We start from the raw sequence: 26,706 nt of genomic DNA, 5'->3' as shown, positions 1-26,706 counted from the left end.
TTTGTATATCTGCCAGAGGCCTAAGTGCAATCCTACCCTGTTCAAGACCCTGAAAAGGCATTAATGCAAAGAGTAAATGGACCTAACCTTTCCTTGCTTTTAAAATTTTAGTCTTAATGCTGAGATGACAGTTCATCACTAGGGATTTACCAAATTCATGGTGGAAGTGGGCTGCATGGCAAATCCTTTAATCTTGCAGGTTCTTCCATGCACCCCTCCCCTCCATTGCTAATTGGCTAAGGGGCCCTGGTAGCCCTGCTCTTTGCTGCTGACTGTCCGGGAGGAAAAAACAGTGCCATACTTAAAACCACAGTTTTCCCCTCCCTGCCGATCAGGAGCAAGCGGCGGGTCCCTTCCACCAATTGACAGGGGGCCTGCATAGGGGAACCTGTAAGATTAAAGGAGCCACTGCACAGCCCACTTCCACTGGGAATTTGGTAGGTCCCTATTCATTACTAAAACAAGATGAGTTAACTTTTTTCACAGATTCAGAATAGATTAACATCCAGCCCTTAGTGTTTATATACCAAAGAAATCAAATTAATATCACACAGAATCTCAGGTCATGAGATACAAGGTTCAGAATAGAAAAAATATTAAATAAAATCATTCTTACCAAAATCAAGATGTTGCCTATTTAGAAAGTCCTGATAAATCTCAAAAACAATTACTGTGGTGGCATCATTAAATAAAGATTCTCCTTTAATTAGATTAATGATGATTTTTGAAATGCCTTAAAACGATAAAACAGAAAAAAAACCAGTAATATATGAAACTCTTCAAATTCTTCCACTTTGGGAATAAAAACAAAGTGTGAGTTTATGTGAGAAAGTTGCAAGGAGCAGGGTAAATTAATCTGTGAAGAGTTGTATATTGCTACAGCTAGACTGTTTCTGACAGCTAGTCTGCATTGTTAGCTGAGGTATTACTATGCTACACTGCAACATTTGGCCAACCTCCTGTCCCCATATGAGATCAATTAGATCTGTTCAGATTTGAATCTCTTCTTCTCTAGACTTTTTAGCATGTTTAGTCAAATAACTGTTATACTTGAGCCAATGTCTATTACTCCTGCACAATTCACACACAAAATATTTATTAGTCAAACTCCTATTGTTATTATTATTGTTATTATTATCAAACAACTGCATAAATCTTAAAATAAATATAGGAACAAAGCAGCCACTCAAACATACCTGTGGGATGCTCCTCATGCTTCTGAAGTTTATGCTTTTAGTTGGAGGTCCCTCCATGTCCTGAACTGGGAGAGGGACTTCCAGGCCCATGTGACCTCCTGTCCTGGCCAGCCTTACCTTTATAAACAATCCTTTCCGTTTTCACTTGTTATAAAAACCTAAACTACATTTTTTTCCTAATCATTCAAAATATCTCAGGAACAAAAAGACATATATGTTATTTAAGCTGGAACAATCTTGTCTTCAATATAAGCCTCTATGGATACAAACAGGGCAAATGATGATAAAGGTCCAAACATATCCTAGTTCTTTGATTGTCCCAGTTCCGCATTCAAACAGCTGACTTGAATTCACTGTTCCCCCTGACCCTTTGATTTTCTTTTCAAGGTAATTTCTCAGCTTAACCATCATTACAGAGTTTCAAGGTGCTAAAGCTTTGTGGGTCTTCCCTTTTTGTGGAAAGCTTTGTAATCCATGGCAGTCAAGTTTCTGGTCTTCTCATCCACCCATTTTGCTATTCCATTTTGTGGTTGTCCTTCTCAAACTGTTCAGATGATTTTCCTGCTCCAACCGAGATTTCATTTCTACCTGCAGTTCATCTCTATTCTTCTTGGAAAGCTTCCTGCTGTTTTAATTAGTTGTGTGTAGTGCATACACACATACTAACTTTCCAACAGTTAAGCCAACTTAACTTTTTAAAGTCAACTGAACTGCCAGAGCACACACACATATGTGGAGCAGAGTCAACTTAAATATGGCGTAAGATCATACACGTCCAAGGTATATTATATTGAGTTGCATTAGTTAAGTCAGTTTAGCTTACAAGGTGGCTGTCACCATGTCAAGGAGCTGTATGTGCGTATGCTCCGACGTGGCGTTAACTTAAGCCGACTTAAGACAACTTAGTTAAATTGCCTTATTTTAAGTCGGCTTAGTACGTGTGCATGCACCCATGAAGTCTCCAAACTCTAGCTTAAATCTTAATTTAAATCCTTTTGAGTTCTTCAAGCACCTATTGTCTGAATACCAATTCACAATTCTACTCTTTGAGAACTGAGTCCCAGTAGTGATTCTAGGGATACACTGTTTTTCGAATTAAACAGGGCAAAATTTGGTGCCTTTCATTTAAGTTAGAAGAAGAAAGTGATGTTTGGGCCAGTATCTTTTTTGCAATCCTTTTTTATTTACAAATACAAAAAGAACCATTTTCTTGAACTCACACCTGGAATCAGAAAATAACTAAGTCTCTTTCTAGGAAGTCTCATTCTCAGTTTTCCGATAGAAATAGGAAAGCATTATGTCCATAGCACAAGACACTGTCTGGAATACTATGTTCAATTCTGATCACCCATGTTAAAGAAAGATGAATTCAGACACGAACAGATGCACAGAAGGGCAGGAGGATGGAAAGTTCATCTTACAAGAGGATGGTCCATCTTACAAAAGCATTTGGCTTGGTTTACCTACAAAAATAAAGACTGAGTAGGGATACAATTGCTCTCTATAAAAAGTACCAGTGAGAAAACGGTAAAGAGAAAAAAGAGCTATTTGAGCTCAAGGACAATATTTGCATACAAAAACACAGGGTTTGAACTGCTGTGAATAAATTTAGTCTGGAAATTTAAAAAGTTAACCTTCAGAGTAATGAAGTTCTGAAACTCAGCAGTGAGAGCAAGACAACTGTTTTGATGGTAGAGCTTAATAAATGTGTAAGTGGAATTATATGATATGGTGGTATGAGTGAGCAAGGGTTGGACTCATTAATCCAGGAGACCCCTTCCAGACTTCCAAGCCTACTTCAGCCATCGCTTAGTCCCAAATGTGCTCTTCCCCACCTTGCCCCTGCCCCTCTCCCTTTTCCTCCAGGCTTTTCTTACAGCCATGTTCTCCCAAGTGCATGTTCAAACTGTATTTTCAGCCTTTCATTCCACTTTGTTTCTTTTTGCTTCTCTCACTCACACTGCTCCACTAGTAAGCAATACCCACTGAACCTCTTACACTCACATGTGCCTTTGGTTTGGGTAGTAGCACATGCCTGTGTTTTGCATGTTGGCTGTTACTGTTTCAGTCCTGGTTACAATCTGTCTAGACTCTGAGGACAGATTGATTTAATAAAGTGATCTGTGTATATGTAGGTGGACAATGCACCTCACGGAACTCGAGTTCTTGAAAAGTAATTGTCTGCTGTAGTGGGGCTCTCTCCAGGAGTGGCCATGAAACATATGAAGTCCCCTCAGCCCTTATCCTCTCCACACTGGGGTTTGGCAGTCACCCCTTAACTAGCACACTATGCCTTGATTTATCTGTCTTTTAATAAAGAAAGCTGCCCCAAAGCTTTCCAAATCTGATCTCATTCTACTGACCACCAGCTGTCTGCAGTCACTGCCTTAAGGGCTAATTACATGGTTCCGTCTTCCCTACACCGTACCTCAAGCCTCACAGATACTGTCACTCCTGATGTTCCTTTCATGCTCAGTCCCTACCTGGACTCTCAGACCTCCTGGTCCCACACTCAGCCCCTCTTGGCTCTCAGACGCTCTGGGTTACTCAGTCTTCTCGGGACCCCTGACCCCTCACTCAGCCCCTCTCTGGGTGTTCAGACCCTCTGGGTTGCACCTGCAGTCCCTCTCTGGACTGATGGACCCTCTAGTCCCCCTCTCAGTTTCTCTCTATACTCATTGACCTTTCTGGCCCCACTCTCAGCCTGTCTGGGCTTGTGGACCCTCTAGTCCTGGTCGCTGGCCCTGTCTGGGCTCATGGACCCTCTTGTTCCTTAGGAACCTCCAACACCGCCAGACTGCTGCAGGCTGTATTCTCTGCACTGGCTTTCAGAAGCTACAACCACCCTGCCCAGACAATGTTTCCTCAGCAGCCTCCAGGGTCCTATGACCTGCTCGGCTCAGAGCCTGGGCGTATACACCTCAAGCCCAGCCCTCTCTTAGTCACGTGACTCTCTCATTAGCCCCCTCACCACCTGCAGGTTGCTCTTCAAGCAACTTCAGTTCTTAAAGTGACAGGCACACTAAGCATCCTGTCACATACATCTACACATTTTCACGACGGTGACTCCATGTGATTCCCATAGGGCCCACAAATGCCTTAGGATGGGTCTCTCAGATTGCCCTAGGCCAGTGTTTTTCAAAGTGCATTGTGGAATGCTAGGGTTCAAAGAGAATGGAGCTCTCAAAAAGAATAGCAAGGTAATCTCCTGTCTGACAGAGAAGTCAGCAAGAATTTAAGGTAGGCTCACAGCATTACCTTATAGGATAAAAGGTATGCAGAGAATCCACCATGAAAGCTTGGATCTCACCTACTGTCTTTGCCAAGGTGATTATCAAGTTGGAAAACATTTGTATATCATACAAACCTCCTAAAGAATAAAAAGGTCAAAATTTTGTTTTCTTCTTAAAGCAGTCTTGAAATTTTGTCCCTTTTCCCAGAAAGGTGACATTCTGATGGAAGGAGGCCATTTTTCTAAGAAACTGATAGACACAAGACTTCTCTGTTGCTGTGGCCTGTTCAGCTCTACAACTTAATTCCCCTGACTAAAAAATTATTAGAAACACTTCCAAAGAGTAAAATATGGATAACAGGATTATGGAAGAGAAACTTCAGGATACAAATAACGCTCTCCTTTGTTTCTGATATGTCTGGTAACATCACAAGATTAATTTCTCACTCTCTTCTCTGCTCCACAATGTCCAGAAAAAAACGTGATTGTAGTCCTAGGATGTGAATGTCATCACTAGAAACTATCCAATGCAGAATTTTCAAAAACTGTTTGGAGAAGCTTGAGGTACCACTGTGGACAAAGTTTCCAATATTAGTATGCTCTCTTGTGCTCAAAGGGATAAGGAAAAAACATTTTTAGCTTTAAACCCGAGGATAAATGGCTCTATGAAACATCAAAAACTCTTTTATTCATTTCACTCCTTCAGAAGTAATGGATACTTACTGCTATTGTTCATTTGATAAGCAGTAAAGGTGGCCAAGTCAAATCACATTTCCCACTGAGAACAAGTTGAAATGCTTTCCTCAAATGTCACCCTAAAGGACAGCTTTTGGAACTCCACTTAGAATCTTTTTCTCCTAGCAGTATCCACTATTCATCCCCTGGAGAGAGTCCAAGATTCATGCTCAAGACTATTCTTTTATCCTCAGAAGGAATGCAGAGCTTTTACTTCATTCTAAATTTCCTTTAATTGAATTCTGCCTTACTTGGTGCTCTGAAGTCAGCACTATCATACTAGGAATGAATCTAAAATGTTCATATCTGTACATGAAGTAGTTTTCTTAACATTTCTTTGTATGTATTTTCTTTTCTCACCATTCCATAACACTCTGCTTTTCAATAGTTATTTCTAGCTTCCAAATACATTTTTCTCTTAGGAAAATGTTATCGTTCCATAAGCAAAACACATACACAGTTACATATTTATTTACACATGCACATGTGCGTATACACACACACACACGTGTGCGCGTGTGTGTAGGCTTGGCAGGATTCAATTTTTTAATCAATAAATTGTTGATTTTACCTCACACAGATCAACAGAAATATATTTCTATTGGTAATAGAAATTTATAGAAAAGGGTATGTAACGGGGAACCCTCACCCCTGTTACTGGAAGTGGAGAGAGATGGAGGAACAGAGGATGGAGAGTTAAGGAGAAAAACAATAGGTAGCATAGTGACTCATTAAATAAGCAATTAGCCTCTTGTTCATAGGTACAAGCAGCAAGCTGAAGGGAGATAACAGGCTATTTAAACCCCCTTCCCAAAGCCCAGAGGGGGGGAGGGGGAAGAGTATTCAAGGTGCAAGCAGAGTCCTGATGGGGCAGGCTGGGCCACTTGGGGGTTGCCAAGGATGCCCACTGCCTCTCCCCGTGTTCCCAGAGCTCTGGGAGTGCTGTTGCCACCCTCTTCTGGTTCCTGCCTGCCCTGCTCTTTCCTGATGAATGAATAGAATTAGAAGTGCACTGATACATCAGTCTGATATTGGATCAGAACCAATATAAAGAAAATTGATTGTATCAGAAATTGGCCTGATGTGGGCAATAATTTGGCCGATAAATGGCCATGCATGCGCGCAGCTGCAGTGCAGCACATAAGTGGTGAGGAGCACAGCCTGGCAGCATGGAGAGCTGCATTCAGCTGGTACATCTGCTGTGGTGGAAGGGGAGGTTAAGGGTGGGGGGGGCAGAGTAACACCCCCACAGTGAGGGAGGGAGTGGGGCATGGGCTGGTGCTGCCCAGCCAGGACGGGGTGGAGCATGTGACAAAACCATGGCTCGTCCGGGGGGTGTGGAGCAGTAGTTCCCGCCGCTGCATGGACCCTGGAAGGGCATGGGGGGGTGCCCCCAATCTGTGCAGGGTGCGAGCAAGGTGGGCTGCAGCTGCGGGCTGGGGCTGTAGCTGTGCTCAGGGTGGGCGGGAGCGGTGCTGGGAGAGGGAGGGGTCTATGGCAGGGCTACAGCAAATTTTGGGGTGGCTGCAGCCCCCCACCATATGCCCTCTCAGCACCACCGCCACCTGCCCCAAGCTCAGCCCATCACCAGCCCACAGCTGCAGCCTGCCCTACCCCACCCTACGCAGATCTGGGGGCACCCCCCCCCACACCCTCCCAGGGTGTGCGCAGAGGCGGGAGCCACCCCGCAACTTGCTCCCCTCAGATGAGCCACAGCTCTGTCCCACAGCCTGCCCCAGCTGGGCAGCGCTTGCCCCAGCCCCTGCCCCACTCCGTCTCTCACCACAGGGGCATTGATCTGCCCCCCCACGCACCTTTGCTCCCCTCCTCCCCTTCCACCACAACAGACTTACCAGCTGCATGCAGCTGTACTGGAAATCATATTGGTATTGGCAGATATGCCTCTTTAAAAATTGGCTGTCAGCATTGGCCCCCAAAATCTCTATCGGTGCACCCCTAAACAGAAGATTTAAATGAGGTATGATTGATTGATTTATGGATATTTACTTTTTCTATTTTGACATGTGATTTTAAAAAGCTTTTGACAGTATACTGTCATTACTAAATCGTGTGCCCCCCACACTCCTAATTTCATGCAATCCTGAACATTTACAATGATAAAAATAGAAATAAAGGCTAAAAAATAAGCATTTATTTTAAGCTGTCAACGTTATTAAAAAATAAAAATCAAATTCTGCCAAGCCTCTGTGTGAGTATGTATGTATGACTGATAAATATATATATACAGAGAGAGAGAGAGAGAAGTTCATTTTCATAAAAGGTCATATGTATGTAGAATGAAGTAAACCACAGGGAACGGGTTCTAACTGAAGTACATAGACACTGTACTATGGACAAATTTTAGTACTTATTTCAGCTATAATGTTCAAGGTTTTAATTAATTTGCAGCATAAGAAAGCATTCCTTAAGGTATCACCAATATATAATTTTGCACTTTTGGGGCTTGATCTTTCAATCTGGCCAAAATCCAGTGGATTCAGATCTGATGAAAGGGGCAAAGGCAGTTTACAACAACTTTATTATTCCCGTTCTGGAATTCTAGGAGCCAGCTTCACTCTACATGAGCTAAAATAGCTTCAAACGCTCACTGGAATTGCCTGATAATAGTTTCTAAAGAGATGTCCTGTTAGCCAATGACTTCCAGAATACAGAGGTATGTGAGTAGTAGCAACACAGAATGCATGCCAAGAAAATGCTCAGCAGTCCGGTTAAGTTGCATTCATGGTGCAGTTCCAAAAAGGCTGTAAAAGCAGCCTAGAGATTGCTCCTTCATTCTAGTGGCAGTAAAACACAACTGAAATAAAGACCAACAATCATTTTCATACCTAAACTCACAATAAAGGGCATTCTTGGCCATAGGAAACTATATTTAAACTGCATTACTGACTTTTTCTGTACTAAGTATACATTATTTAAATCTTAAAATATTTATACTTTTTAAGTTAGTAGAAAATCTAGCATACCAATGTCTTTTACAGAAGCGACAGACAGGATAGGATCTGTTGTGCTAAGAATGATTCCAAATAGCATGCTAAAATCCCAGGTCCAATTATATTTATTAATTTTGTAAGTTAACCATCCAATTAAAATGCAATTCAGCAAAAAGCCAGGAACTGAAAGAATTAATACCTGTGAAGAAAATTTATATGTGTATTAATGGATGTAAAATATACAGCTTACTGCATCACAATACAAGTAATTCATTCTATATTTCCAGCTAAAAATTATATGGAATTGAGTTTATAATTGAGAATAAATAATGCTGGGACAAAAAAAAAATACATTATTAGGATATTGTAATTAGCCACAAAAGAATTACAAACACAGGAAGATTAAATTAAACTAAAAGAAATCCACGCGTGTTTGAAGCATAGATTACATATTGGTACAGTATCCAAGCAAAGTTTAGACACCATGCATAGTGTTCCTCATTCTTGGTTTTTACAGATTTTCACTGATAAATTCCCTGATTTTTTTTTTAAGTCATTCGGTTTTTACTGATTTACACCCATTTTTCAGTTCAAATCCCTGTTAACCAGCACGAGTGGGGAATGGCCCATGCTGGTTAACAGGGGTGCCAGTTAACAGGGATTTGAACTGAAAAATGGGTGGTGCTGGTAAGCTAAAAGTACTGTTGTGCTGGTTACCTGAGGCACAGTCTTCCAGCCGGATGCTGGGGGGTGGGGGTGGCTGCATGCAGAGCAGGGGGCAAGGGGGTGGTGGTGGCCATGCAGGGGCTGGGGGAGGGTGGCTGCAGGCATGGGGCTCCTGGCTCTGACCCTGGGCAGGGTGGGATGGGCTGCGGGAATCACTCCCAGGGCAGGCAGGTCCCACCTGCACCCCGGCAACTCTGTCTTCAGCTCTGCCCCGGGTGCTGGGAGCTGCAAGCTCTGCTGGGAGTGGAGCCTGGCAGGAGAGTCCAGCCCCACTCCCAGCAGCAGAGGACTGCACCTGGGTGCTCAGCACAGGACTGCAGGGCTGGAAATGCTGCTCAGGGCTGCGGGGCTCCCGGCTCTGATCCGAGGCAGGGCAGGAGGTGCCGGGGCTGGAGTCAGGTTCCCCCCCATCCCGGTGATGCTGCCCGCCCCGAGCACCGGGATGATCCTGATGCTGCCATCAGCCCGGCCCTGCAGCGGCAGTTGGCTGCAGCGAGAGCAGGCTGCCGCCCGCCCAGAACACCAGGAAGAGCCACAGCCCTCCTGGGGGGTGCATAGCAACAAGAGCTGTGACCCCCCCCCCCCCGCCCTGACCCACACCCACTGCCGATTCCCCGCTTTGCTCCCTGCTGCAGCCCTGGGAGCAGTCGACGGGCTGCACCACACCCTTACCCCCGCACCCCTTCCTTAGTCCCAGCCTTACTCTCTCCCTCCCTCACCCCTGATTTTTCCCCAATTTAAACCGAATTTTTCCCTTTTCTTCTTTTTACCCTGATTTCATCCTGGGTTTTGTTTCGAAGATAAACCCGGAAAAATTCCCAGATTTATTTTTTTTTAATAAAAACCGAACACTAACCACGCAGCAACCATATAAATCACAGTTAGTGCGTATGAGTGTTTAAAAGACTGAAATTCAGTTAAACTTATTATTAAAGACACATTAACATTTTAAAAAGTGTGCACACATTATTGTTGGATTAATATTGCCATTTGTCTTCCAAAACCTGGAGATCTGTGTTAAATAGGAAGAGCTGCTTAATTCAACCTCTTCCCTAGGTAAATTTGAAAAAACTTATCTGTTCACACTTTTTCCCTTTCAAGACATGCCGATTTCCTAGTGTTTGGGCATGTGCATCTTTTCAGGAGATGTGGGCTCTGTCAAGGATGATTTTTTATGTGCAATTTCCACTTAAAAGCCAGAATTGAAACAATATATAGTTTTAACCTGTGAAACTATTGACTCTAAAACAGGCACTTAGGGCATGTGTAGATGAAATGGGGGCATTAAATTGAAGCGGTAGGTTTTCACAGACTTCATAGACATTAGGGGCTGGAAAGGACCTCGTAAGATCATTGAGTCTAGCCCCCTCCCCCCCCCCCCCCCCCACGGCAGGGGGTCAGCTGGGATCTAGTGACGCCAGCAAGAAAAACATCCATGTTTTCTCAAAGAGTCCAAAGTAGGTGCTTGCACCACCTCTGAAGGGAGTCTTTTCCAGACCCTGGACATTCACACCATAAAGAATGTTTTTCTTATGTCTAGTCTAAGTTGGCCTTCCTGGAGTTTATGGCCATTAGACCTTGTTATTTCTTGGGGAGCCCTGGTGAACAGCTGTTCTCTCAGGTCCTGATGTACCCCTCTTATGTAACTGTAGGCTGTTACCAAGTCCCCGCTAAGCCTTCTCTTTTCCAGATTGAAGAGTCTCACGTCCCTCAGCCTCTCCTCAGATGGCCTTCCCTCCAGGCCTTGGATCAAATGAGTGGCTCTCCTCTGGACTTTCTCAAGCTTTTCCACATCCCTCCTAAAGTGGGGGGCCCAATACTGGATGTAGTCCAAAAGCAGTCTCACCAGGGACGAGTAAAGCTGGGTGGCATCCCTGGTTTTGCTTGAGATGCATCGGTGAATGCACACCAGAGTTTTGTCAGCCACAGCATCACATTGGTGGCTCATATTCATCTGGTGATCAATCAAGGCCCCCAAGTCTATTTCAGTCATGGTGCTAGCGAGCATAGTACTGCCGAGCCTGGAAGTATGTTAAAGGTTCTTGCTACCAAGGTGCAGCACCTTACACTTCTCTACGTTGAAGGTCATCAGGTTTTGGTCAGCCCACCTTGAGAGAGTGGGCAAGTCAGCCTGTATCCCCTGCAGTGTGACTGCCCTCCCCCATAATTTGGTGTCATCCGTGATCTTTGCCAGTTTGCATCCGACTCTCAAATCCAGATTGTTAATGAAGATATTAAAGAGTATCGGCCCAAGTACCGAGCCCTGAGGGACTCCACTGGTCACCCTGCACCACATTGATTTGCTCCCATTAACTAGTACTCTTTGGGTCCAACCCTGTAGCCAATTACCTAAATGATCAAGGCCACAGAGTTCCCTAGCTTAACCATGAAGACATCATGAGGAGCTAAGTCAAACGCTTTCTTGAAATCCAGATATATGACATCCACGTCATCACCCTTGTTCAGGGCACATGTTACCTGGTTATAGGAGATGAGGTTGGTCAGGCAAGACCTGCCAGTCATAAAGCCATGTTGGCTGGCATTCAGATGCTTGCCTTCCATTAGTCTGGTGTTGATGGTTCCCTTGACAATTTTCTCCAGGATTTTTCCAGGGATGGATGTCAGACTGATTGGTCTATAATTTCCCGGGTCATCCCTCCTCCCTTTCTTGAAGATAGGGACCACTTTGGCTTTTTTCCAGTCTTCCAGACCTCGCCCGAGCACCATGAATTTTCAAATATCTTTGCCGAGGGGGATGCAACGATGTCTGCCAGGTCCTTCAAGACAGTTGGGTGCATTCCATCTAGGCCTGCAGAGTTGTGAACGTTGAGTTTCTCAAGGTGTTCCCTCACCTGATCCACATCAATTTTGGGCCTGTCACCCACTCCCAAGATGGTTTGTGTCCTTTTTGACAGTGTGGTCCCCTTGGGAGGATCCCCTTTAAAAAACACCACTTCAATTTAGGACTGATTAAACCCCCGTGTTGCATACACACCCTGCTAACTTATGTGCCCCTCTGGCAGGGAGGGGAGGGCAAGCTGCCAGTGAGCAGAAAGGTCCCTGGGCTGCAGGTGCGGGGGGGCTGGTACTTCCCTGCACGGCAGTAGCGGCCCCCTAGGCAGCACCTGCCTGCAGGCACCCAGCTCAGGAGGTCCCAGGGGGCACCGCAGCTGTGGAGGGAAATACCAGGCCACTGCACAGCTCAAGCAGGCAGGCAGGCCATGTGGGGGGGGAGGATCAGGCTCACCGCTTTTCTTGGGTGGAGTCTGCTTTCCTGGGCTGCTGCCAGGCTGCCTGTAGGGCTTCCTGAAGAGCCATGGAGCTGCACAGAGTCCAGTGCTTCGCTCCACAGATGTAGGGGCAGCAAACTAAAACTCCTCAAAGGAGTTTTAGTTTACTACGACCCAAGTCATTTAAGGCGCATTATGCCACTGAATTTCGTACAGTGGCTGGAATTAATGTGCAATACACCACCAAGGTGTGCAAACACTGATGCCATTAAAGCAGTGCAAAAGCATTTAGCCTGCTTTAAAGTGTCATGCACACACGCCTCTCATTTCATCTACACACGGCCTTAGTGGGGTTGTGATCTTATCATATATAGCATGGCCCTCTATCATTTGAAGTAATTAAGTCACTAGTAATAGTAAAAGGCTTTTCTTTGTAGACTTGCCACTAGAAGAGAATGGAGATACTTTATCAATGAGTTTCACAACTATTTGTTAAAAGTACAAGAACATTGTGATTCAGGAATAATGAATTCTAGTTCATATTCTCTACTCTAAATAAGTATACTCTTGTAGTTGCAAACCCTTCTGCCCCGTCCCTTTCTGTCACTATCCCTACTACTACACCCTCTGCAGCTGAGGTTCAGTTCCCCCTACAACTGCTACCTCTGTCCAACCCTGTGCCTATCACTCATATTTTCTCCTGTCTCCCTCTATCCCCAATCTGATCCTACCCTGTCCTCCCTTCCAATTACTGTTGCTAACCCTTGCTACACACCCATATCTCACTGTGATAAACTCTTGTCAGTTTCTTACCCTATATCTCAACCCTTCTCACCCCTATTTTTATCTCCCTAGGCACAATCAGAAGAGACATTTTCCAGACAATCTGGTCTCTGAAGGCTCTCTACAGCCATGGCATAACACATGTGTACAGCTGCAGAGTGCTTTTAACCCTTGTTAAATTAGGTAGTAAGTGAAGGTGCTCTAAAATAAAACACCTTTGTGTAAAGCACAAAAAGTTACTGCATGATTGAAGTGCCCTTTATAACTTCTAGGGCTGTGCAAAGCTTCAGGTGGTGATTCAATTTGGAGGAGACTCAGCCCTATTTGGTGGCCAAATCTCTGAATCTAAATCGAATCAGGGGACCAACTGAAAGATCTTAATCGATTTGAAGCTCTCTGAATTGATTTGGAAAAGATTCGGAGAGCTTCAGGCAGTCCCTGCCCCCTGCAGCAGGGAGCTGGACCCAGACTCCGCGCTGGTAAGTAGGGGGCGGGGGAAGGGAGGCTGGAGGAAGGGAGCAGGGAGGGACTCCCACCAGGCTCCATCTCCTGCCTGCTCCCCCAGTGCCCCCCAACCCCTGTCCACTCTCCGAGCCCTCTTCCATGGCTGCCCTGCCTGCCCCAGCTCCCGGTGCTTTAAAAAAAAGCCCCCACTCACCAGCTGCTGCCTGGTGGGGGGAGTGATCCCCACTGCCCCACACTACATGGGGGGGCTCTGCCACGATCCCCCCAACCCCCTCCCCGCTCCCCCACCCAGCGCCCAGCTTTTTTTTTTAAGAAAAAAAAAAAACAAAAAACAACTCCCAGCACTCACCATCTCCTGCAGTGGCCTCAGGGCTTCTGGGGGCTCGTATAGAGCCCCCCATATGGTGTGGGGCAGTGGAGATCGCCCCCCACCAGGCAGGAACCAGTGAAACCGTGTTTTGGGTTTTTTGTTTTTAAAGGGCCATAGCTGGGGTGGGTGGGGCAGCCATGGGGGGACTGGGAGAGCGGGCAGGGGTCAGGGAGCTCGTGGCAGAGCCCCCCACGCAATATGGGGCAGCAGGGATTGACCCCTTCCCAGTAGCAGTCAGTGAGTGCAGGCTTTCTTTTTTCAAAGTGCCAGGAGCTGGGGCAGGGCAGCTATTGCTGCGGCTGGGAGAGCAGGCGGGAGATGGGGTCTATGTGATTTGGAGTTTCGGCTGATTTGGCAGCAGCCGAATCTCCAAATCAGATATGACCAAATCGATTCGGGACAGTGATTCGAATCACCGAATTGAATCACTGTCCCCCAAATCGGCCAAATCCGAATCCGAAGCAAATACTAGCTGCTTCACACAGGCCTAATAACTTCTGTAAGCAACCCCTGGTCACATCCACACGTGCAGGCATGTGCGGTTTGAGGCACCACAAACCTCACTGTGGCACGACAGATCACATGTGTTACATGTTAAACCATGTGCGGCACTGCTAATCTTCAGGGTGGGGGCAAAGTTTGTTACCAGGATTTCCCAGTAGCAAAAAAAGCCCTGGAATAAAAAGTAGCGCAAGGCATGCCAAAATAGCACGTGCTGGCACAAATGCAGATACAGGAAGCAGGCATCCCAGGGCTGCACCCCAGCCATATGCTGCTCCCCAGATGGCTGGGGCTCAGGTGCCTCAGCTCAGGGGTTCTGCAGCATGTGTATCTCCACATGCTGCTCCCCAGATGGCTGGGGTGCAGGTTGCCTCAGTGTGTGGGCTGCCTGCTGGCTAGCCCTGTGCTGAGGCACCCTGTGCCCCAGCCAGCACCCTCTCTTCCCCACCCCCTTCCCCCAGCATATAGAGCCTGGTCAGAGCAGCATGCCAGGAGCCAGCAGAAGCAGGGCACAGGCAGTTTGCCCACAGCGGAACAATGTGCACTATGCAAGGGCATTCACTGTGCATGGGTGTGCACTGAGGCACAAAGTACTGGCAAAGATTTGTGCTGCTATTATTTGTGCCACCGCAAGCACACACCCCTGCTTGTCTGGACGTGGCCCCTGTGTTTAAATCAGGCTGTTTTCTTCTTCTCACTCCCCAAATGCAGCTGTAGAAGAACCTAGGGCACAGGAGAGGATCTTTTTTATGTGCCCAGTGCCAAACAGCCTCTAACAGCCAGGAAAAGCAATTGGAAGAGAAGTCCTGCTCAGTTGTTTTTATCTCTGGGATAAAGCATGCTCACTTCCTCTCTAGAAATGGTTCATCCACAATCCAGATTGTGCACACAATCAGACTCTGAGTACATTAACTCCCAAATTCTACTGAAAATGCCTGAACTAGAGATTTGCAAAAGCATGTAACCTGACCAAAAGTAGGTGAATTTTCACAGGAAGAGCACAAAGGCATGCCCTGACATCAAGGCAATCCATGATGCCAAATTTTAAATGTTCCAGTTCAAATCATAGAAGTACTAAAACATCTTGGTGAGATAGTCAGAATATTTTACTTTATATAACCAATGTATTTGTCCTTAACCTTGTTCCTGGAAGTGATTGAACCATTTTAACTGAACTTCAGATTTTTTTGGAAGTTTTAGCTTCAGATATCCCCTGGCAAATAAACCTTTATTTTAAACTTGTTAAGTGTGACAAAATTACAGGCAATTGAAAACAGGGTCTTACAATGGAAAGCATTAGACAATTATACTACAGGCATGACTATACAAACCACCTGTGTTATGTTTCATATTTTTTACATTCTTAGGGGGGACCCTAATTCAATTCTATCTCATAAGTAGAGGGCCTACTACCAGTTGAGGTAGTTCTGTGATAACCAAATCAACAGCACCTTTTAAAGGACTGGTTCTAAGCAGCACCTACCCAAAGATGATTGGCACTAAGGCAGAGAAAGGAAAACCTGTGGGCCTTCCCAAGACTGGAGGACAACTTGTAGGCATTAGGTCCAGGGGACAGAAATGGAGTAAGAAGAAACACCACATGCCCAAAGACAATAGAGTTAGCTGGAGATGCTGATAGAGCCACTTCATGGGAACTTAAATTGGGTAACTAGGAAAAATCTTCACCATGAAGAAACTGAAGGGTAATGAACAAGGAAGAGGTGTAGCAGAAATCTGAGGAGTACAATGGGCCTTTGACAGTTTATTGTTTAGAGTTAGATTCACTAAGTATGAACAAGCTAGCTCAGGTAGCAGCAGTGTCAGAACTGATTAGTTGAGTGCCTCGGTACAGTGGAACTTTCTAGCACAAGTCACGGTGAGACAGGGGAATTCTCGGCACGGTGGAGAGCCCCGGCGTGGAAAAGTTCCCGCCGCTCATATGCAAATGCGCATACTCTAATTGGCTGGTTTCAAATATTCCTATGTGGCGGCTGGCAATTGGCTCGCTAGCCGTATAAAGGGTTGGAGTTGTTTCCGCCCAGGTTGGAGAACTCCGTGCTCGTCTCGGAGTGGAACCTGGCGGTCTGATCACCTGCTACAACTCCCCGTTGACGACCCCCCTGACGTGCCCCCGTGTCCTGCACGCTCGAGTTCAGACCCAGTTTAAAGATATCTCGTCTTATAAGAGCTCCTCGGTTTGATTGGAACAGAAGTTTGAAGTTAACTTTCTTCCTACGCTGTACATCTCGACAGTGTAAGTAAAGTCATCTTTGTTTCAACCAGTATGTGTTTGTGCCTAATTCTACTCTAGCAGTCGCAAGTACCCATCTGTATGTGCCGGGTTTGTGGCTACAACCCAGCCGACCCCTTCCCCGGATCCCAAGCTCGGTCACCCACAAGCAGCAATCTAGTTGTAGCAGTAGTGATTTAGATTAATTTACTCTGCAGGGTAAAATAATTCAGATACAGCTGAATGCTGCTGTGGCTACATAGCTTGAATTAGCTACCTTGAATATTGGCAGCAATCTCAAGTACTTCTGGACTACGTTGAACTCTGCAGTGTAGACATACACCCATTTCTCAGATCTTCCCACAAACCTTTAGATCAGTACTGGAAGGGCAGAGAAAATGAGAGATGTAACACCCCTGCACCTAACCCCCAGATTACAGAAGCAGTAGAGCTCTTTTCAAAATGTTTAAAATATGCTGCTAAAACCTTATTGGCTCCATAGTTTTTTCTTTATAAAGTGTATAACTTTCACTTAGTGGTCCACATTCTCCGGCGCCGGGGGGGGGGTGGGGGGGGGGGGGGTTGGTTTTTCTTTTTTTAAATAATCGGGGAACTTTTAGGGTTTATCTTCAAAACATAAAAACCAGGATGAAATCAGGGTAAAAGGAAGAAAAAGGAAAAAAAATTGGTTTAAAAATCAAAGAAAAATCAGTGGTGAGGGAGGGAGTAAGCCTGGGACTAAGGAAGGAGCGAGGGGGATGGACACAACGCAGGCCATCAGCCACTTCTGGGGCTGCAGCAGGGAGCAAAGCAGGGGGAGCTGTCAGTGGGTGCAGCTCCTGTTGTTACATGCCTCCTGGGAGGGCTGTGCCAGGCTCTTCCAGGGGGCATGTGTCCCCGGATCTGTGCGCGGGACGAGAGCAGGCTGCCGCCTGCCCTGAGCACCAGGAAGAGCCTGGTGCCGTCACCAGCCCAGGCTCTTCCCAGTGATCTGGGCAGGCAGTGGCCTGCTCTTGCTGCAGCCTGCTGCCACTGCAGGCTGGAACCAGTGGCAGCACCAGGATCTTACCAGCGCTTGGGGTGGACAGTAGCAATGGGAGGGAGGAGGTTGGGGACCTCACCCCAACCCCAACACCTCCTGCCCTGCCTGGGGCCAGAGCCGGGAGCCCCATGACCCTGGGCAGCGGCTCCAGCCCCACAGGCCTGTGCCAAGTGCCTGGATGCAGTCCTCTGCCACTTGGAGCAGATCCAGGCTCTCCTGCCTGCACCACCCCAGTGGGACTTGGGGCTCGCAGCTCCCAGCGCCCGGGGCAGGGCCGCAGCCAGAGCTGCCAGGGTGCAGGTGGGACCTGCCCACCCCAGGAGTGATTCCTGTGGTCTGTCCTGCCCCACCCCACCCAGAGTCAGAGCCGGGAGACCCATGCCCCCAGGCAGTGGCTCCAGTCCCATGGGCCTGTGCTGAGCAGCTGGGTGCAGCACCCACTACAGGGAGCAGGGTGGGGCTCTCCCGCCTGCCCCCCCCCCCAAGTGAAGCTCAGGGCTCACAGCTACCAGCACCCAGGGCAGGGCTAAAGCCAGAGCTGCCATTCCCCACTCATGCTGGTTAACAGGGATTTGAACTGAAAAACAGATGTAAATCAGTAAAAACTGAATGAATTAAAAAAAAAAAAAATCAGGGAATTTATCAGCAGAAATCAGTAAAAACCAAGAATGTGGAACACTACTTTTGCTGAACTGTCTCAGCCACACTTTATATTCTCAAAGAAAAACAAGACACATTAAACATTTACCTATTCAGTATAATGCACTCTAAAATACATTTTTAAAACTACACCTTACCTGCCAAAATGTTTTCTGAAAAACATAAAAATCCATTTGAAAGGCAGCCGTAAATATTACAACTGGAGCAAACATATGAAAAAACAGGACAGGATCAATATCTGCGACGGGCAATGTAAGCACACTAAACTGGCAATACAAAAAAAAAAAAAAAGAAAGGAACCTTATATCACTTGTTTCCAGTAATCAGTATATATTCTGAAAGCAAAACAAATTATTGTAAATGGTACTCCCAATCTGTTAATATACAATGAAATATCAAACACTTCAATTAATAGTTTCCATTTGTTGTTCAGACTTTCATGGCAGTGTGATCAACCATCGGCTTCCAAACTTTATTCAAATGGTCTCTGAGTGACAGTATCAATACACTACCCTAGGGGGAAATGACAGGTAAAAAATGACATTGTAAAGCACCCACCTACTAAGGCGGAACATCTGCCGGAGCTCCCAGATCAAACTAGTACTTCTGTCTAACAAATATACTGAATATATGTAATAAATATATGGTGTTACACAAATCCTTTCCCTCTAAACACATAATTTTAATGTGAAAGATGCCTGTGGTAAAAAACCATGCAGCTTTATATGCAGAAAAATAAAGGACTTAATCCACTTAACTATGATGAAGCTAGAAGCTTTCTAACCTTTTGAGACCCTTCTAGATCACACACAAGAATAAACAGCTTATGTACTACATATACAGAAGACAACTCTCGCTGATGATCTCTCTTCTGAGGGGATTTAAAAGGGGAAAAAAACTTGGTAGATAGGTAATTTTAACTCACATGAAAAGCAAATCCTGATTTAAGATTAAACTGTGGAACTGTTCTTTAAAAAATGCCTTTTTCCTTGCAAGAAAATCAGAAATAGTTACTTACAGAAAGGAACAGCTATCTCTTCAGATTCTCTGGATGAAATAATCATGAGAAACATTCGAACTGTTGCTTAAAAATGGAAGAGTTTATGGGAATAGTGACCATATTACAGACTAGAAGGGAAGAGGAACAAAGAGACTTTAAATTTAAGTTGCACACGATGCCTCACAAATATGTGCCTGTTTGATCACCATAAGTGCAGAAATTTGTCTTTGCGAGGTACTTAAAGAAAAGCTTAAGAGCAAGGTATCTGGGATTTGCTGATGGTGATGGGAACATTGCCTGTTAGTGGGGAAAAATAATTTCTTGTTCAATCAGTCTGTTTCTAATAAATGTACTTGCGAGGTGTTTTGCTTCAATAACAAGATGGCAATAGCAGAGATTGACTTTGTGGTATGTGGTTTACATCCTGTTTTATGCTTGCTGTTTATTTACATACACTAAGACTGACATATTTGTCAGTTCAAATGAAAACAAAATGAGGCTGGATCCAATGCTGAAATGCAGACTGCACACAAGGGCATTTTTAAACCATTTGAATCTAAAATATTTTGTTTTGTTCAGAGCTGTACACCAACCATTCAAATAGCTGTTTGTAGCAACAGACACCTATTGCAGGTTGGCAAGAGAATTCTGTCTCACGGAGAGGTTTGGCTCTCCGCCACTATAATGACTTCTTACTTGCCAGGGATATATGGCTAGGATATGAAAAAGGATGGTTGCCTGGCAACCCAATATACTTGCCATTACCATCTGTTTTCAACAGAATATCAGCTTTTGGCAGCTCATAAGACCAGAAGAACCTAATGCTACTGTTCATCAGGGAATCAGACAGATACCTAGCTGGTAAAACTACATATGGCACTGTACAGTGCCATACAGAAATATGTGAGTTAGCTTAGATACCAGAGGCTCTACAGACATTATCATGACATCTGTCCAGTTCATAAACACTGGGTGCGTCTACATGCGCTATTAATGTGTTTTAGGCTTACTGAACAGTAAAATACTGCACAGTAAGCCTTCCCCAGGAGCATATCTACATGTACACCCTGTTGAGAGCAGATTTGCTTCCAATGGGAGCAGCCCTGTACACAGCTGCTCCCACCTTGTTCTGCCCCCCTGCAGCAGCCATGGGGAGCTCCATGCTTACCTGGGTGGCAAGGGGCATAGGGGCCGGTTCTGATGTGCACAAGGTCAGGAGACACATGGGTTCCAGCGAGCTCCCTGCTGGGCGGGGTTTCCCTGCCTAGCAAGGGGTTGGCCAGGAGCTTTCCTGGATGTGGGGCAGCTGCTGGTGAGCCTCCCATCAGGCAGCCCTCCCTCCCTCCCTCTCCCCCCCCCCCCCCCCCCCCCCCAGCTCCGCAAGGGACTGGCTGGGAACTGTCCCCACTTGGCAGGGGGCTTGCCAGCAGCTGCCCCTCTTGCAAGATAGTTTCTAGCCAGCCTCCTGCTGAGCAGGAGGGCAAAGGGCTCACCAGCAGCTGCCCTACTTGGGTTTCCAGCCTCCACCTGCCTCCCAAAGCAGTTCTGCATGGCACAGAGCTGGGGACTCTAGAGAGTGAGTGGGTGCTGGAGCTCCAAGCTCTGTGCTATGCAGAGCTGCCCTGAAGAGTGAGTGAGAACTGGGTTTGGAGTTCCTAGCTCCATGCTGAGAGCTGGAACAGGGGGCAGAGAGCTCCCCAGTCCTGGAATGAGCACACCAGGACCAGGGACAGAATACTCCCTGTCCCCTGTGGCCCCTGATGCCTAGGATGACTGGGAACAAATCTGCTTCTGGTCAGCATCTATAAGTGTGGTAGTGTGCAGTAACTACTGCACAGTAGCCTAATTTACTGCACAGTAAATGGCCCACACATGTAGACTGTGATGCTTTACTGCACAGATTAGTCTACTGCACAGTAAAGCATCTTGTGTAGATGCACCCACTGTTTCTTAACAGGGCCAAGTAACCTAACTGTAGCACCATGCTATACTACTTATAGCTATGCTACTTTGGGTACCTGAGCTAGCCCAGGTATGTCTAGACAGCAATTCCTTAGGCCATGTAGACATACCTACTCAGGATGCACACACTTTGCTCAGGATGCACACACATCACACCTATCCTAGAGCTATGTATTCTACTGCATTAGCTAAGGAGCTGTCTCAGAATCTGGGCCTTTCCCAAATTCTGTCAATATTTGAACAAAGCATTACGAGAAATGAAAGGTTTTCTCATTCTGAGTCTGCCCAAATCAGTACTCCTTCCCATCTTTCTGTTCATCAGAGGGTTAACTATAGTCTGATGTTATAGGTATTTTTTTATTAAGGAGCTGATGAAGCCTGGGCCTTCTGAAGAAATTAATCCTTCCATTCACAAAGACTTCAAAGATTTTCAAGCACTTACTTTCATATCTAAAGTACATCAAAGCATCTGAATGGAGAAACAGAAGTGAGATGACAAAGAGAGAAATCAAGCAGACCTGCATAGGTGAAGGGTAGCCTGACTAGAGTGGAAAGACTCCTAACTAGCCTGACTCACTAAAGAAAAGACTTCAAGATAAATTACTGCTCTAAAATGCTTTTTATTTGATAAGAAAGTCCTTTTGCAACTGAAACTCCTTGCTTTCAAATAAGGATCAACATTACCCAACACCCTGGTAAGTAAAGAAGGTACTAGAGAATTATAACTGTGGAGTCCCCAGTTTCAATAAAGGAAACCAGATGTTCTGTTCCAAGTTTACTGCTAGGGAGTCTTCACTTCAGCTTTCTGAATCAGACAAGAAACAATTACTTTAATTTTGTACTATGTTTTACTGACATTTCTTCAGTAATTTGGCAATCCTTTAATAGCATCTGATAAAGTAGATTCTTGTCTACAAAAGCTCATGCCTCCCTAAACTAACATACCACCTGCCTACTTCCTGCAGTAACTTTTTTGTGACTAGATCATCGAATAATACTCCGAATTCAATGCCTACCATCAAACCATCTCAAAAAACTTTACATTAAGTAAACTACTGAACAGTCCTATAAATCAAGTAGTTATTATCCGAGTTTCACAGATGGAGAAATAGAGACAATTAGAGAACAAAAATCTGATTTTCCAACTGAGATTGGTATTTTAACTACTAATCCTGAGGGTCTCAAACATTCTGTTAACCATATCTTAATACAGGGCTGGTCCAACTTCATGCAGACATACCCCCTACCACTACATTGCGCCCCCCCAAACAATGGATGTAACTCACCCCCACTGCAACACAGCACCAGACTCACCCTCAATCTCCCTCTGTTGTCCTGCCCCCTGGGCTGAAGGCAAGTGGCAGCTGGAAGAGGAATGGGGGAGCTGGAGATTCTGGCTGCTCTTACAACCAGAGCAATGGCGTGGGCAGCAATCAAGTGAGAGCTCAGGAGCTGCACATTTACCTTTTACTTGCAGCCTGAAAGCTGCCAGTTTGACAGCCCTGCCTTAATAGAAAGGCTGTTTTGCAAATGACCTCCAATCACATCCCAAATACAAGGCTCATCTCATTTCTCTTCAATGGAAAACTAGTATTAAGGAAGTATTTAATCTATTTCAGTTGTTTCGTCATGTAATTTAGAACCCAAAAGCAAGGATAGCCAGCACTATCTAACCAGTAACTATACTGTGAAACACTAGTGATCTACAGACTGGAGTTTTGGAACTACTGCACTAGATTTAATTTCCTATCTATTTATAACTGTCTGCAGGAGGTGGAAGTAATCATACTTTTGTTACTTTCCAATCTCATTTTGATTATGGTTGCATTTACCTCTATTGCAAAGTAGCCCAATAATCCAAAGATAATTCCAATGACATAAAGAATGACAATAACAGGAATATTTGTGCCCTTCAAAATGGTCCTCATCAATGCTGGTAATAAAAAAAAAAAGAAATTAATATATGTAGAAAAATATTGTCATTTATAACATCAACATGTGAAGCTCTGCACATCAACAAGCCAGCAGATCTATTATGAAATGATCTTTTACCTGATCTGCAATGCTGTGGATAGGATAACACAGGATACTGTATTTTCTCACATACAACACAAGAAAATAATACACACCTTGTTTCTGAAAGGTAAAATGAAAGACAAAAGATCTTTCCTTATAGTAAGTAACTAAGTAGAAGCAACTAAGGAGCCAAGCCTGCTCATTGTTCTGCTCCTTGTGGATGCTGCAGATATTACTTTTGGTTTCACCCAGTTCGCAGCAGAAACTGCTCTTACCATAATTTTTGCATATAATGAGCATGCCAACTTCTAGCACCTGTGTTTTTAGGGAAAAGTTAAGCATCACATATGAGAAAATACAGTATGGGGAGTTTTGTCATATAAATTATAATACTTCACAACAAGATACATAGATACATTTTACTTATACTTGTCAAAATAAATCATGATAAAAACTAACATGATTTTAACACTGAAACTGTCAACTATATCTTCACAGCAGTCCACAGTATGTCCCCCACCCCCCATATCAAAGTGTAGGATAGGTTAATCAGCAGACCACACATCTCAGAGGAAAGAAATTGCTAGCTAATAACTCATGGGCTTTTTTCCTCACATGATTAAGTCTGACTAATCCAGTAATGGTGGGAAACACTCAATAGCAGAGGTTGTATAAGTGGTAAGAAGAACCAAAATTCAAGGAGAAAAATATTTTTTTAAAGACTAAGGGGTAGCACAGCATTTAATACCTTTCAATTCAATATTGCACTGGCAATAACTTGAACTGCAATTTCTATTGCTTTTAAAGATAAATATAATCAGTATTGGTCAAGTTACAAATTTAAGTTGCTGATACAGAGAACCATAAAATCATAGAACACCTGGTTTTTGAAGTCTATAAAACTCTAATGTAGTCTCTAATCCATTTTATGATGGTGTTTTGGGTAAAATTTTTCACTTCTTCTGTAGGACTTGGTTCTTCTGTGCAGCTAAGTATGTGGAGCTCATTTTGCAACTAATTTGGGCTGTCATCTTTTGTTAAATATTATTATGATTAAGTATTAGCAGAGGCATAACTAATGAGTTTGTTCCTTGGGCAAAACTCCTCTGCACCCAGGTGTGTGGGGGTGCCAAGCACTGGAGAGCAGGGGCAGGGTAAAGGTGGGTGGTTTCCTCACCCAGCAACCAGGTCTAGACAGGGCAGGGCTGCTCCAGCCTGTCAGGTGGTGCAGGGCTGTTTCTACTCTAGCAAGCAGGAGCTGTCATGCCCCACTCATTCCCTCTCCCTGGTTATGCTACTTGAGCACAGCAAAGCGTGCCCTGAATTATACTGAAATTCTGAATTATACTTTGGAGTAAACTGACATATCACTGTGTTGTCTGAAATAAATGTTTAGTATTTTTTTCTTCATTGCAAGGTTGCTAACTCATAGTCTTGTATCAACAGCAATTAGGAAAGTTACTTAAATGGGGTGGCAACAGAGAGGCAACAAGTTTAGAGGTTTGAACAGAATGGGTGAAATACTTGAGGCTTCTCACAAGTGGATGCCTCCTCAAGGAACTCCACATTCAGGCTCCAATTTGCCTGAAAAAACTGGGTGTTTTGAGTCCTTTTGTTTTGGGACCCTCTGTCTTTGGGAGAGCTAGGAGAAGTGGGGAGCATATGAAGGGTTGTAACTGGCGAGCTAAGAACAGAAAAAGAAGTGGGAGTCAGTCAAGCACAGGGGAAAAAAATGAGATGAGAAATAAGGAAGAGTGCTGAGGGCAGCAACTGTGTAAGGAAGGAGATAACAGAGAGAAGGAAACTGGGCAGTGAAGATGTGTAGCTGGAAAAGCGCACATGCAGTGGAAGACATTAAACAGAAATAAAAAGCAGTGACAAGCCCGGATCAGAAGCTGAGCTACTGTGGGGCGAGCCCTAGCACCAGTCCCCCTCAAGCTTCACTGCGCCTCAGCCCAGCTGGGGAGCAACCTCTCCCCCCGCCTGCTCTGGGCAGCTGCCTGGGCCTGGGGCGTCCAGCAGGGCGGGAGGCTCTGGCCACCGCCTTCTACCTCCGCTGGCACAGGCCAGGAAGATCAGCAGCACCACGAAGGGCCGCTCCCGCGCCACGATGTGGAACTGCCCGTGGAAGTCGTTGTTCTCGATGTAATCAAACGGCAGCTCGCTGCGGTTTCCCTGCGGGTCCTCCATCCCGCCTCTCCCAACGCCCCGCGCCCCACAAGCCCAGACGGGGTGAAACCGCCACGCGCCAGCCCGGCCTGGCCGTTGCGTTCAGAACGCAGCCGTTAAGGGCGGGGCCTGCCGCAGGCGCCGCAGTAGCGGCTCTGACAGGCTCGGCTCCCGCCTCCATCAGCATGTGCTGGGCCAGCGCCGCTCTCCCTCCCCATTCCGAGGGAATATGAGGAGAAAGTGCTAACTCCCTAAGTGCAGAAACTTATTCACTTGGTTTACCATTTGGCTACTTTAGCTCTGGCAATGTAAAAAATACCTACCCTAATCAGACAAGTAAAGACAGAGGAATCCCCTAGCACAGGAAAATACCTGGATAGTATCAAACCAATATTAAACACTTCCTTCTCCCCCAACTGGGGAGTGTGCCAGAGGCTGGAGCAGGACCATGATCAATGCAACTATGCATCAATGCAAACTACAGATTTGCAATTACAGGTTTCCCTCACTTTATGCTGTACATGCGTTCCTTGAAAATGGCGCATAACTCAGATTTGCATAAAGGGAAACCACTTTACAATGTAACAAATAGGGATATGTTCCAAGATCTTGACTGTACTGAGCCCCAGACACATTTCCACTATTTTTACAAGACAATTTTGGTATTCACCAACAGCAGTCAGTACACACAAGCACAGGGCAGTATCATAAAGGGAACGACAACTACAGAAATGTGTCACAGACAGCAAGCGAGGAGCACAGATCCACACAGGAGACTATATTCTGGTGTGCATCACTCCCACAATGCACCGCACAAAGCAGCAGACTGCGGGCTTCCACCACACTGATCACATAAGAGTGAATTTACCTCGCATATAACAAATTTTTGGTATAAAAAGGGTGATTGCATAAGCGTGAATTCGCACGTACAAAACCAGCATAAAGCGAAGGAAACCTGTACTAGCCATTAAGAAAGTCTTAAAAGGTCAGCATTGCTAGTACAAGTCAGAACAGTTCAGGAATCTGGGGGACACAGAGGTGGGCACCCAACTTTGGTAAAATTGCCAATACAGTCACCTCAGCTGGAAAAAAAACAGGCAATTATGATTTAGTCAGACACTAATTAAGGCTGAGTTGGCTGTTTTTCTACTTTGTTAAAAAATAAAAGAATGCCCAATCTGGAGCAATTACAAACTATCTAAGATGTGAAACTTATTTTATTTGCTTAAGCATGTCAGATATTAAATCCATGAAGACTCAATGAGATTTTATTTATATTTTGCCAAAAAAGCAGTATCTAGAGAGCCTGGCAGCAGAACTGTTTAGTCTGTTGACTTCATGAGAGCGTAGTCTTTACATGAACATTCAAAATAAGACAAAAACCAAAACTACAGTGCTAGTGCATTATTTTCCTGCATAGTTGTGGGTTTGATATTGT

General features: G+C 45.2%; 1 protein-coding gene across 1 annotated transcript in view; it reads right to left on the bottom strand.

Annotated features, from left to right (window-relative positions):
* LOC102565360 (sodium/hydrogen exchanger 10) overlaps positions 1-25,368 on the bottom strand; it is a 192,129-nt gene extending 166,761 nt beyond the window's left edge. Inside the window, exons 1-5 of the mRNA XM_059721332.1 lie at positions 25,151-25,368; positions 22,916-23,016; positions 18,259-18,387; positions 8,148-8,313; positions 617-733 (exon numbers count right to left, since the gene is read on the bottom strand). Coding sequence (XP_059577315.1) covers positions 617-733; positions 8,148-8,313; positions 18,259-18,387; positions 22,916-23,016; positions 25,151-25,289 — 652 coding nt within the window. The 5' untranslated portion in view covers positions 25,290-25,368. The remainder of the gene's footprint in view (positions 1-616; positions 734-8,147; positions 8,314-18,258; positions 18,388-22,915; positions 23,017-25,150) is intronic.
* Positions 25,369-26,706: the final 1,338 nt, after the last annotated feature.

The sequence above is a fragment of the Alligator mississippiensis genome, chromosome 2 (genome assembly GCF_030867095.1).
Source record: "Alligator mississippiensis isolate rAllMis1 chromosome 2, rAllMis1, whole genome shotgun sequence".
In the NCBI taxonomy this organism is placed as follows: domain Eukaryota; kingdom Metazoa; phylum Chordata; order Crocodylia; family Alligatoridae; genus Alligator; species Alligator mississippiensis.
Note: the sequence above shows the minus strand (reverse complement) of the source record. Positions and strands in the feature narration are given on the sequence as shown.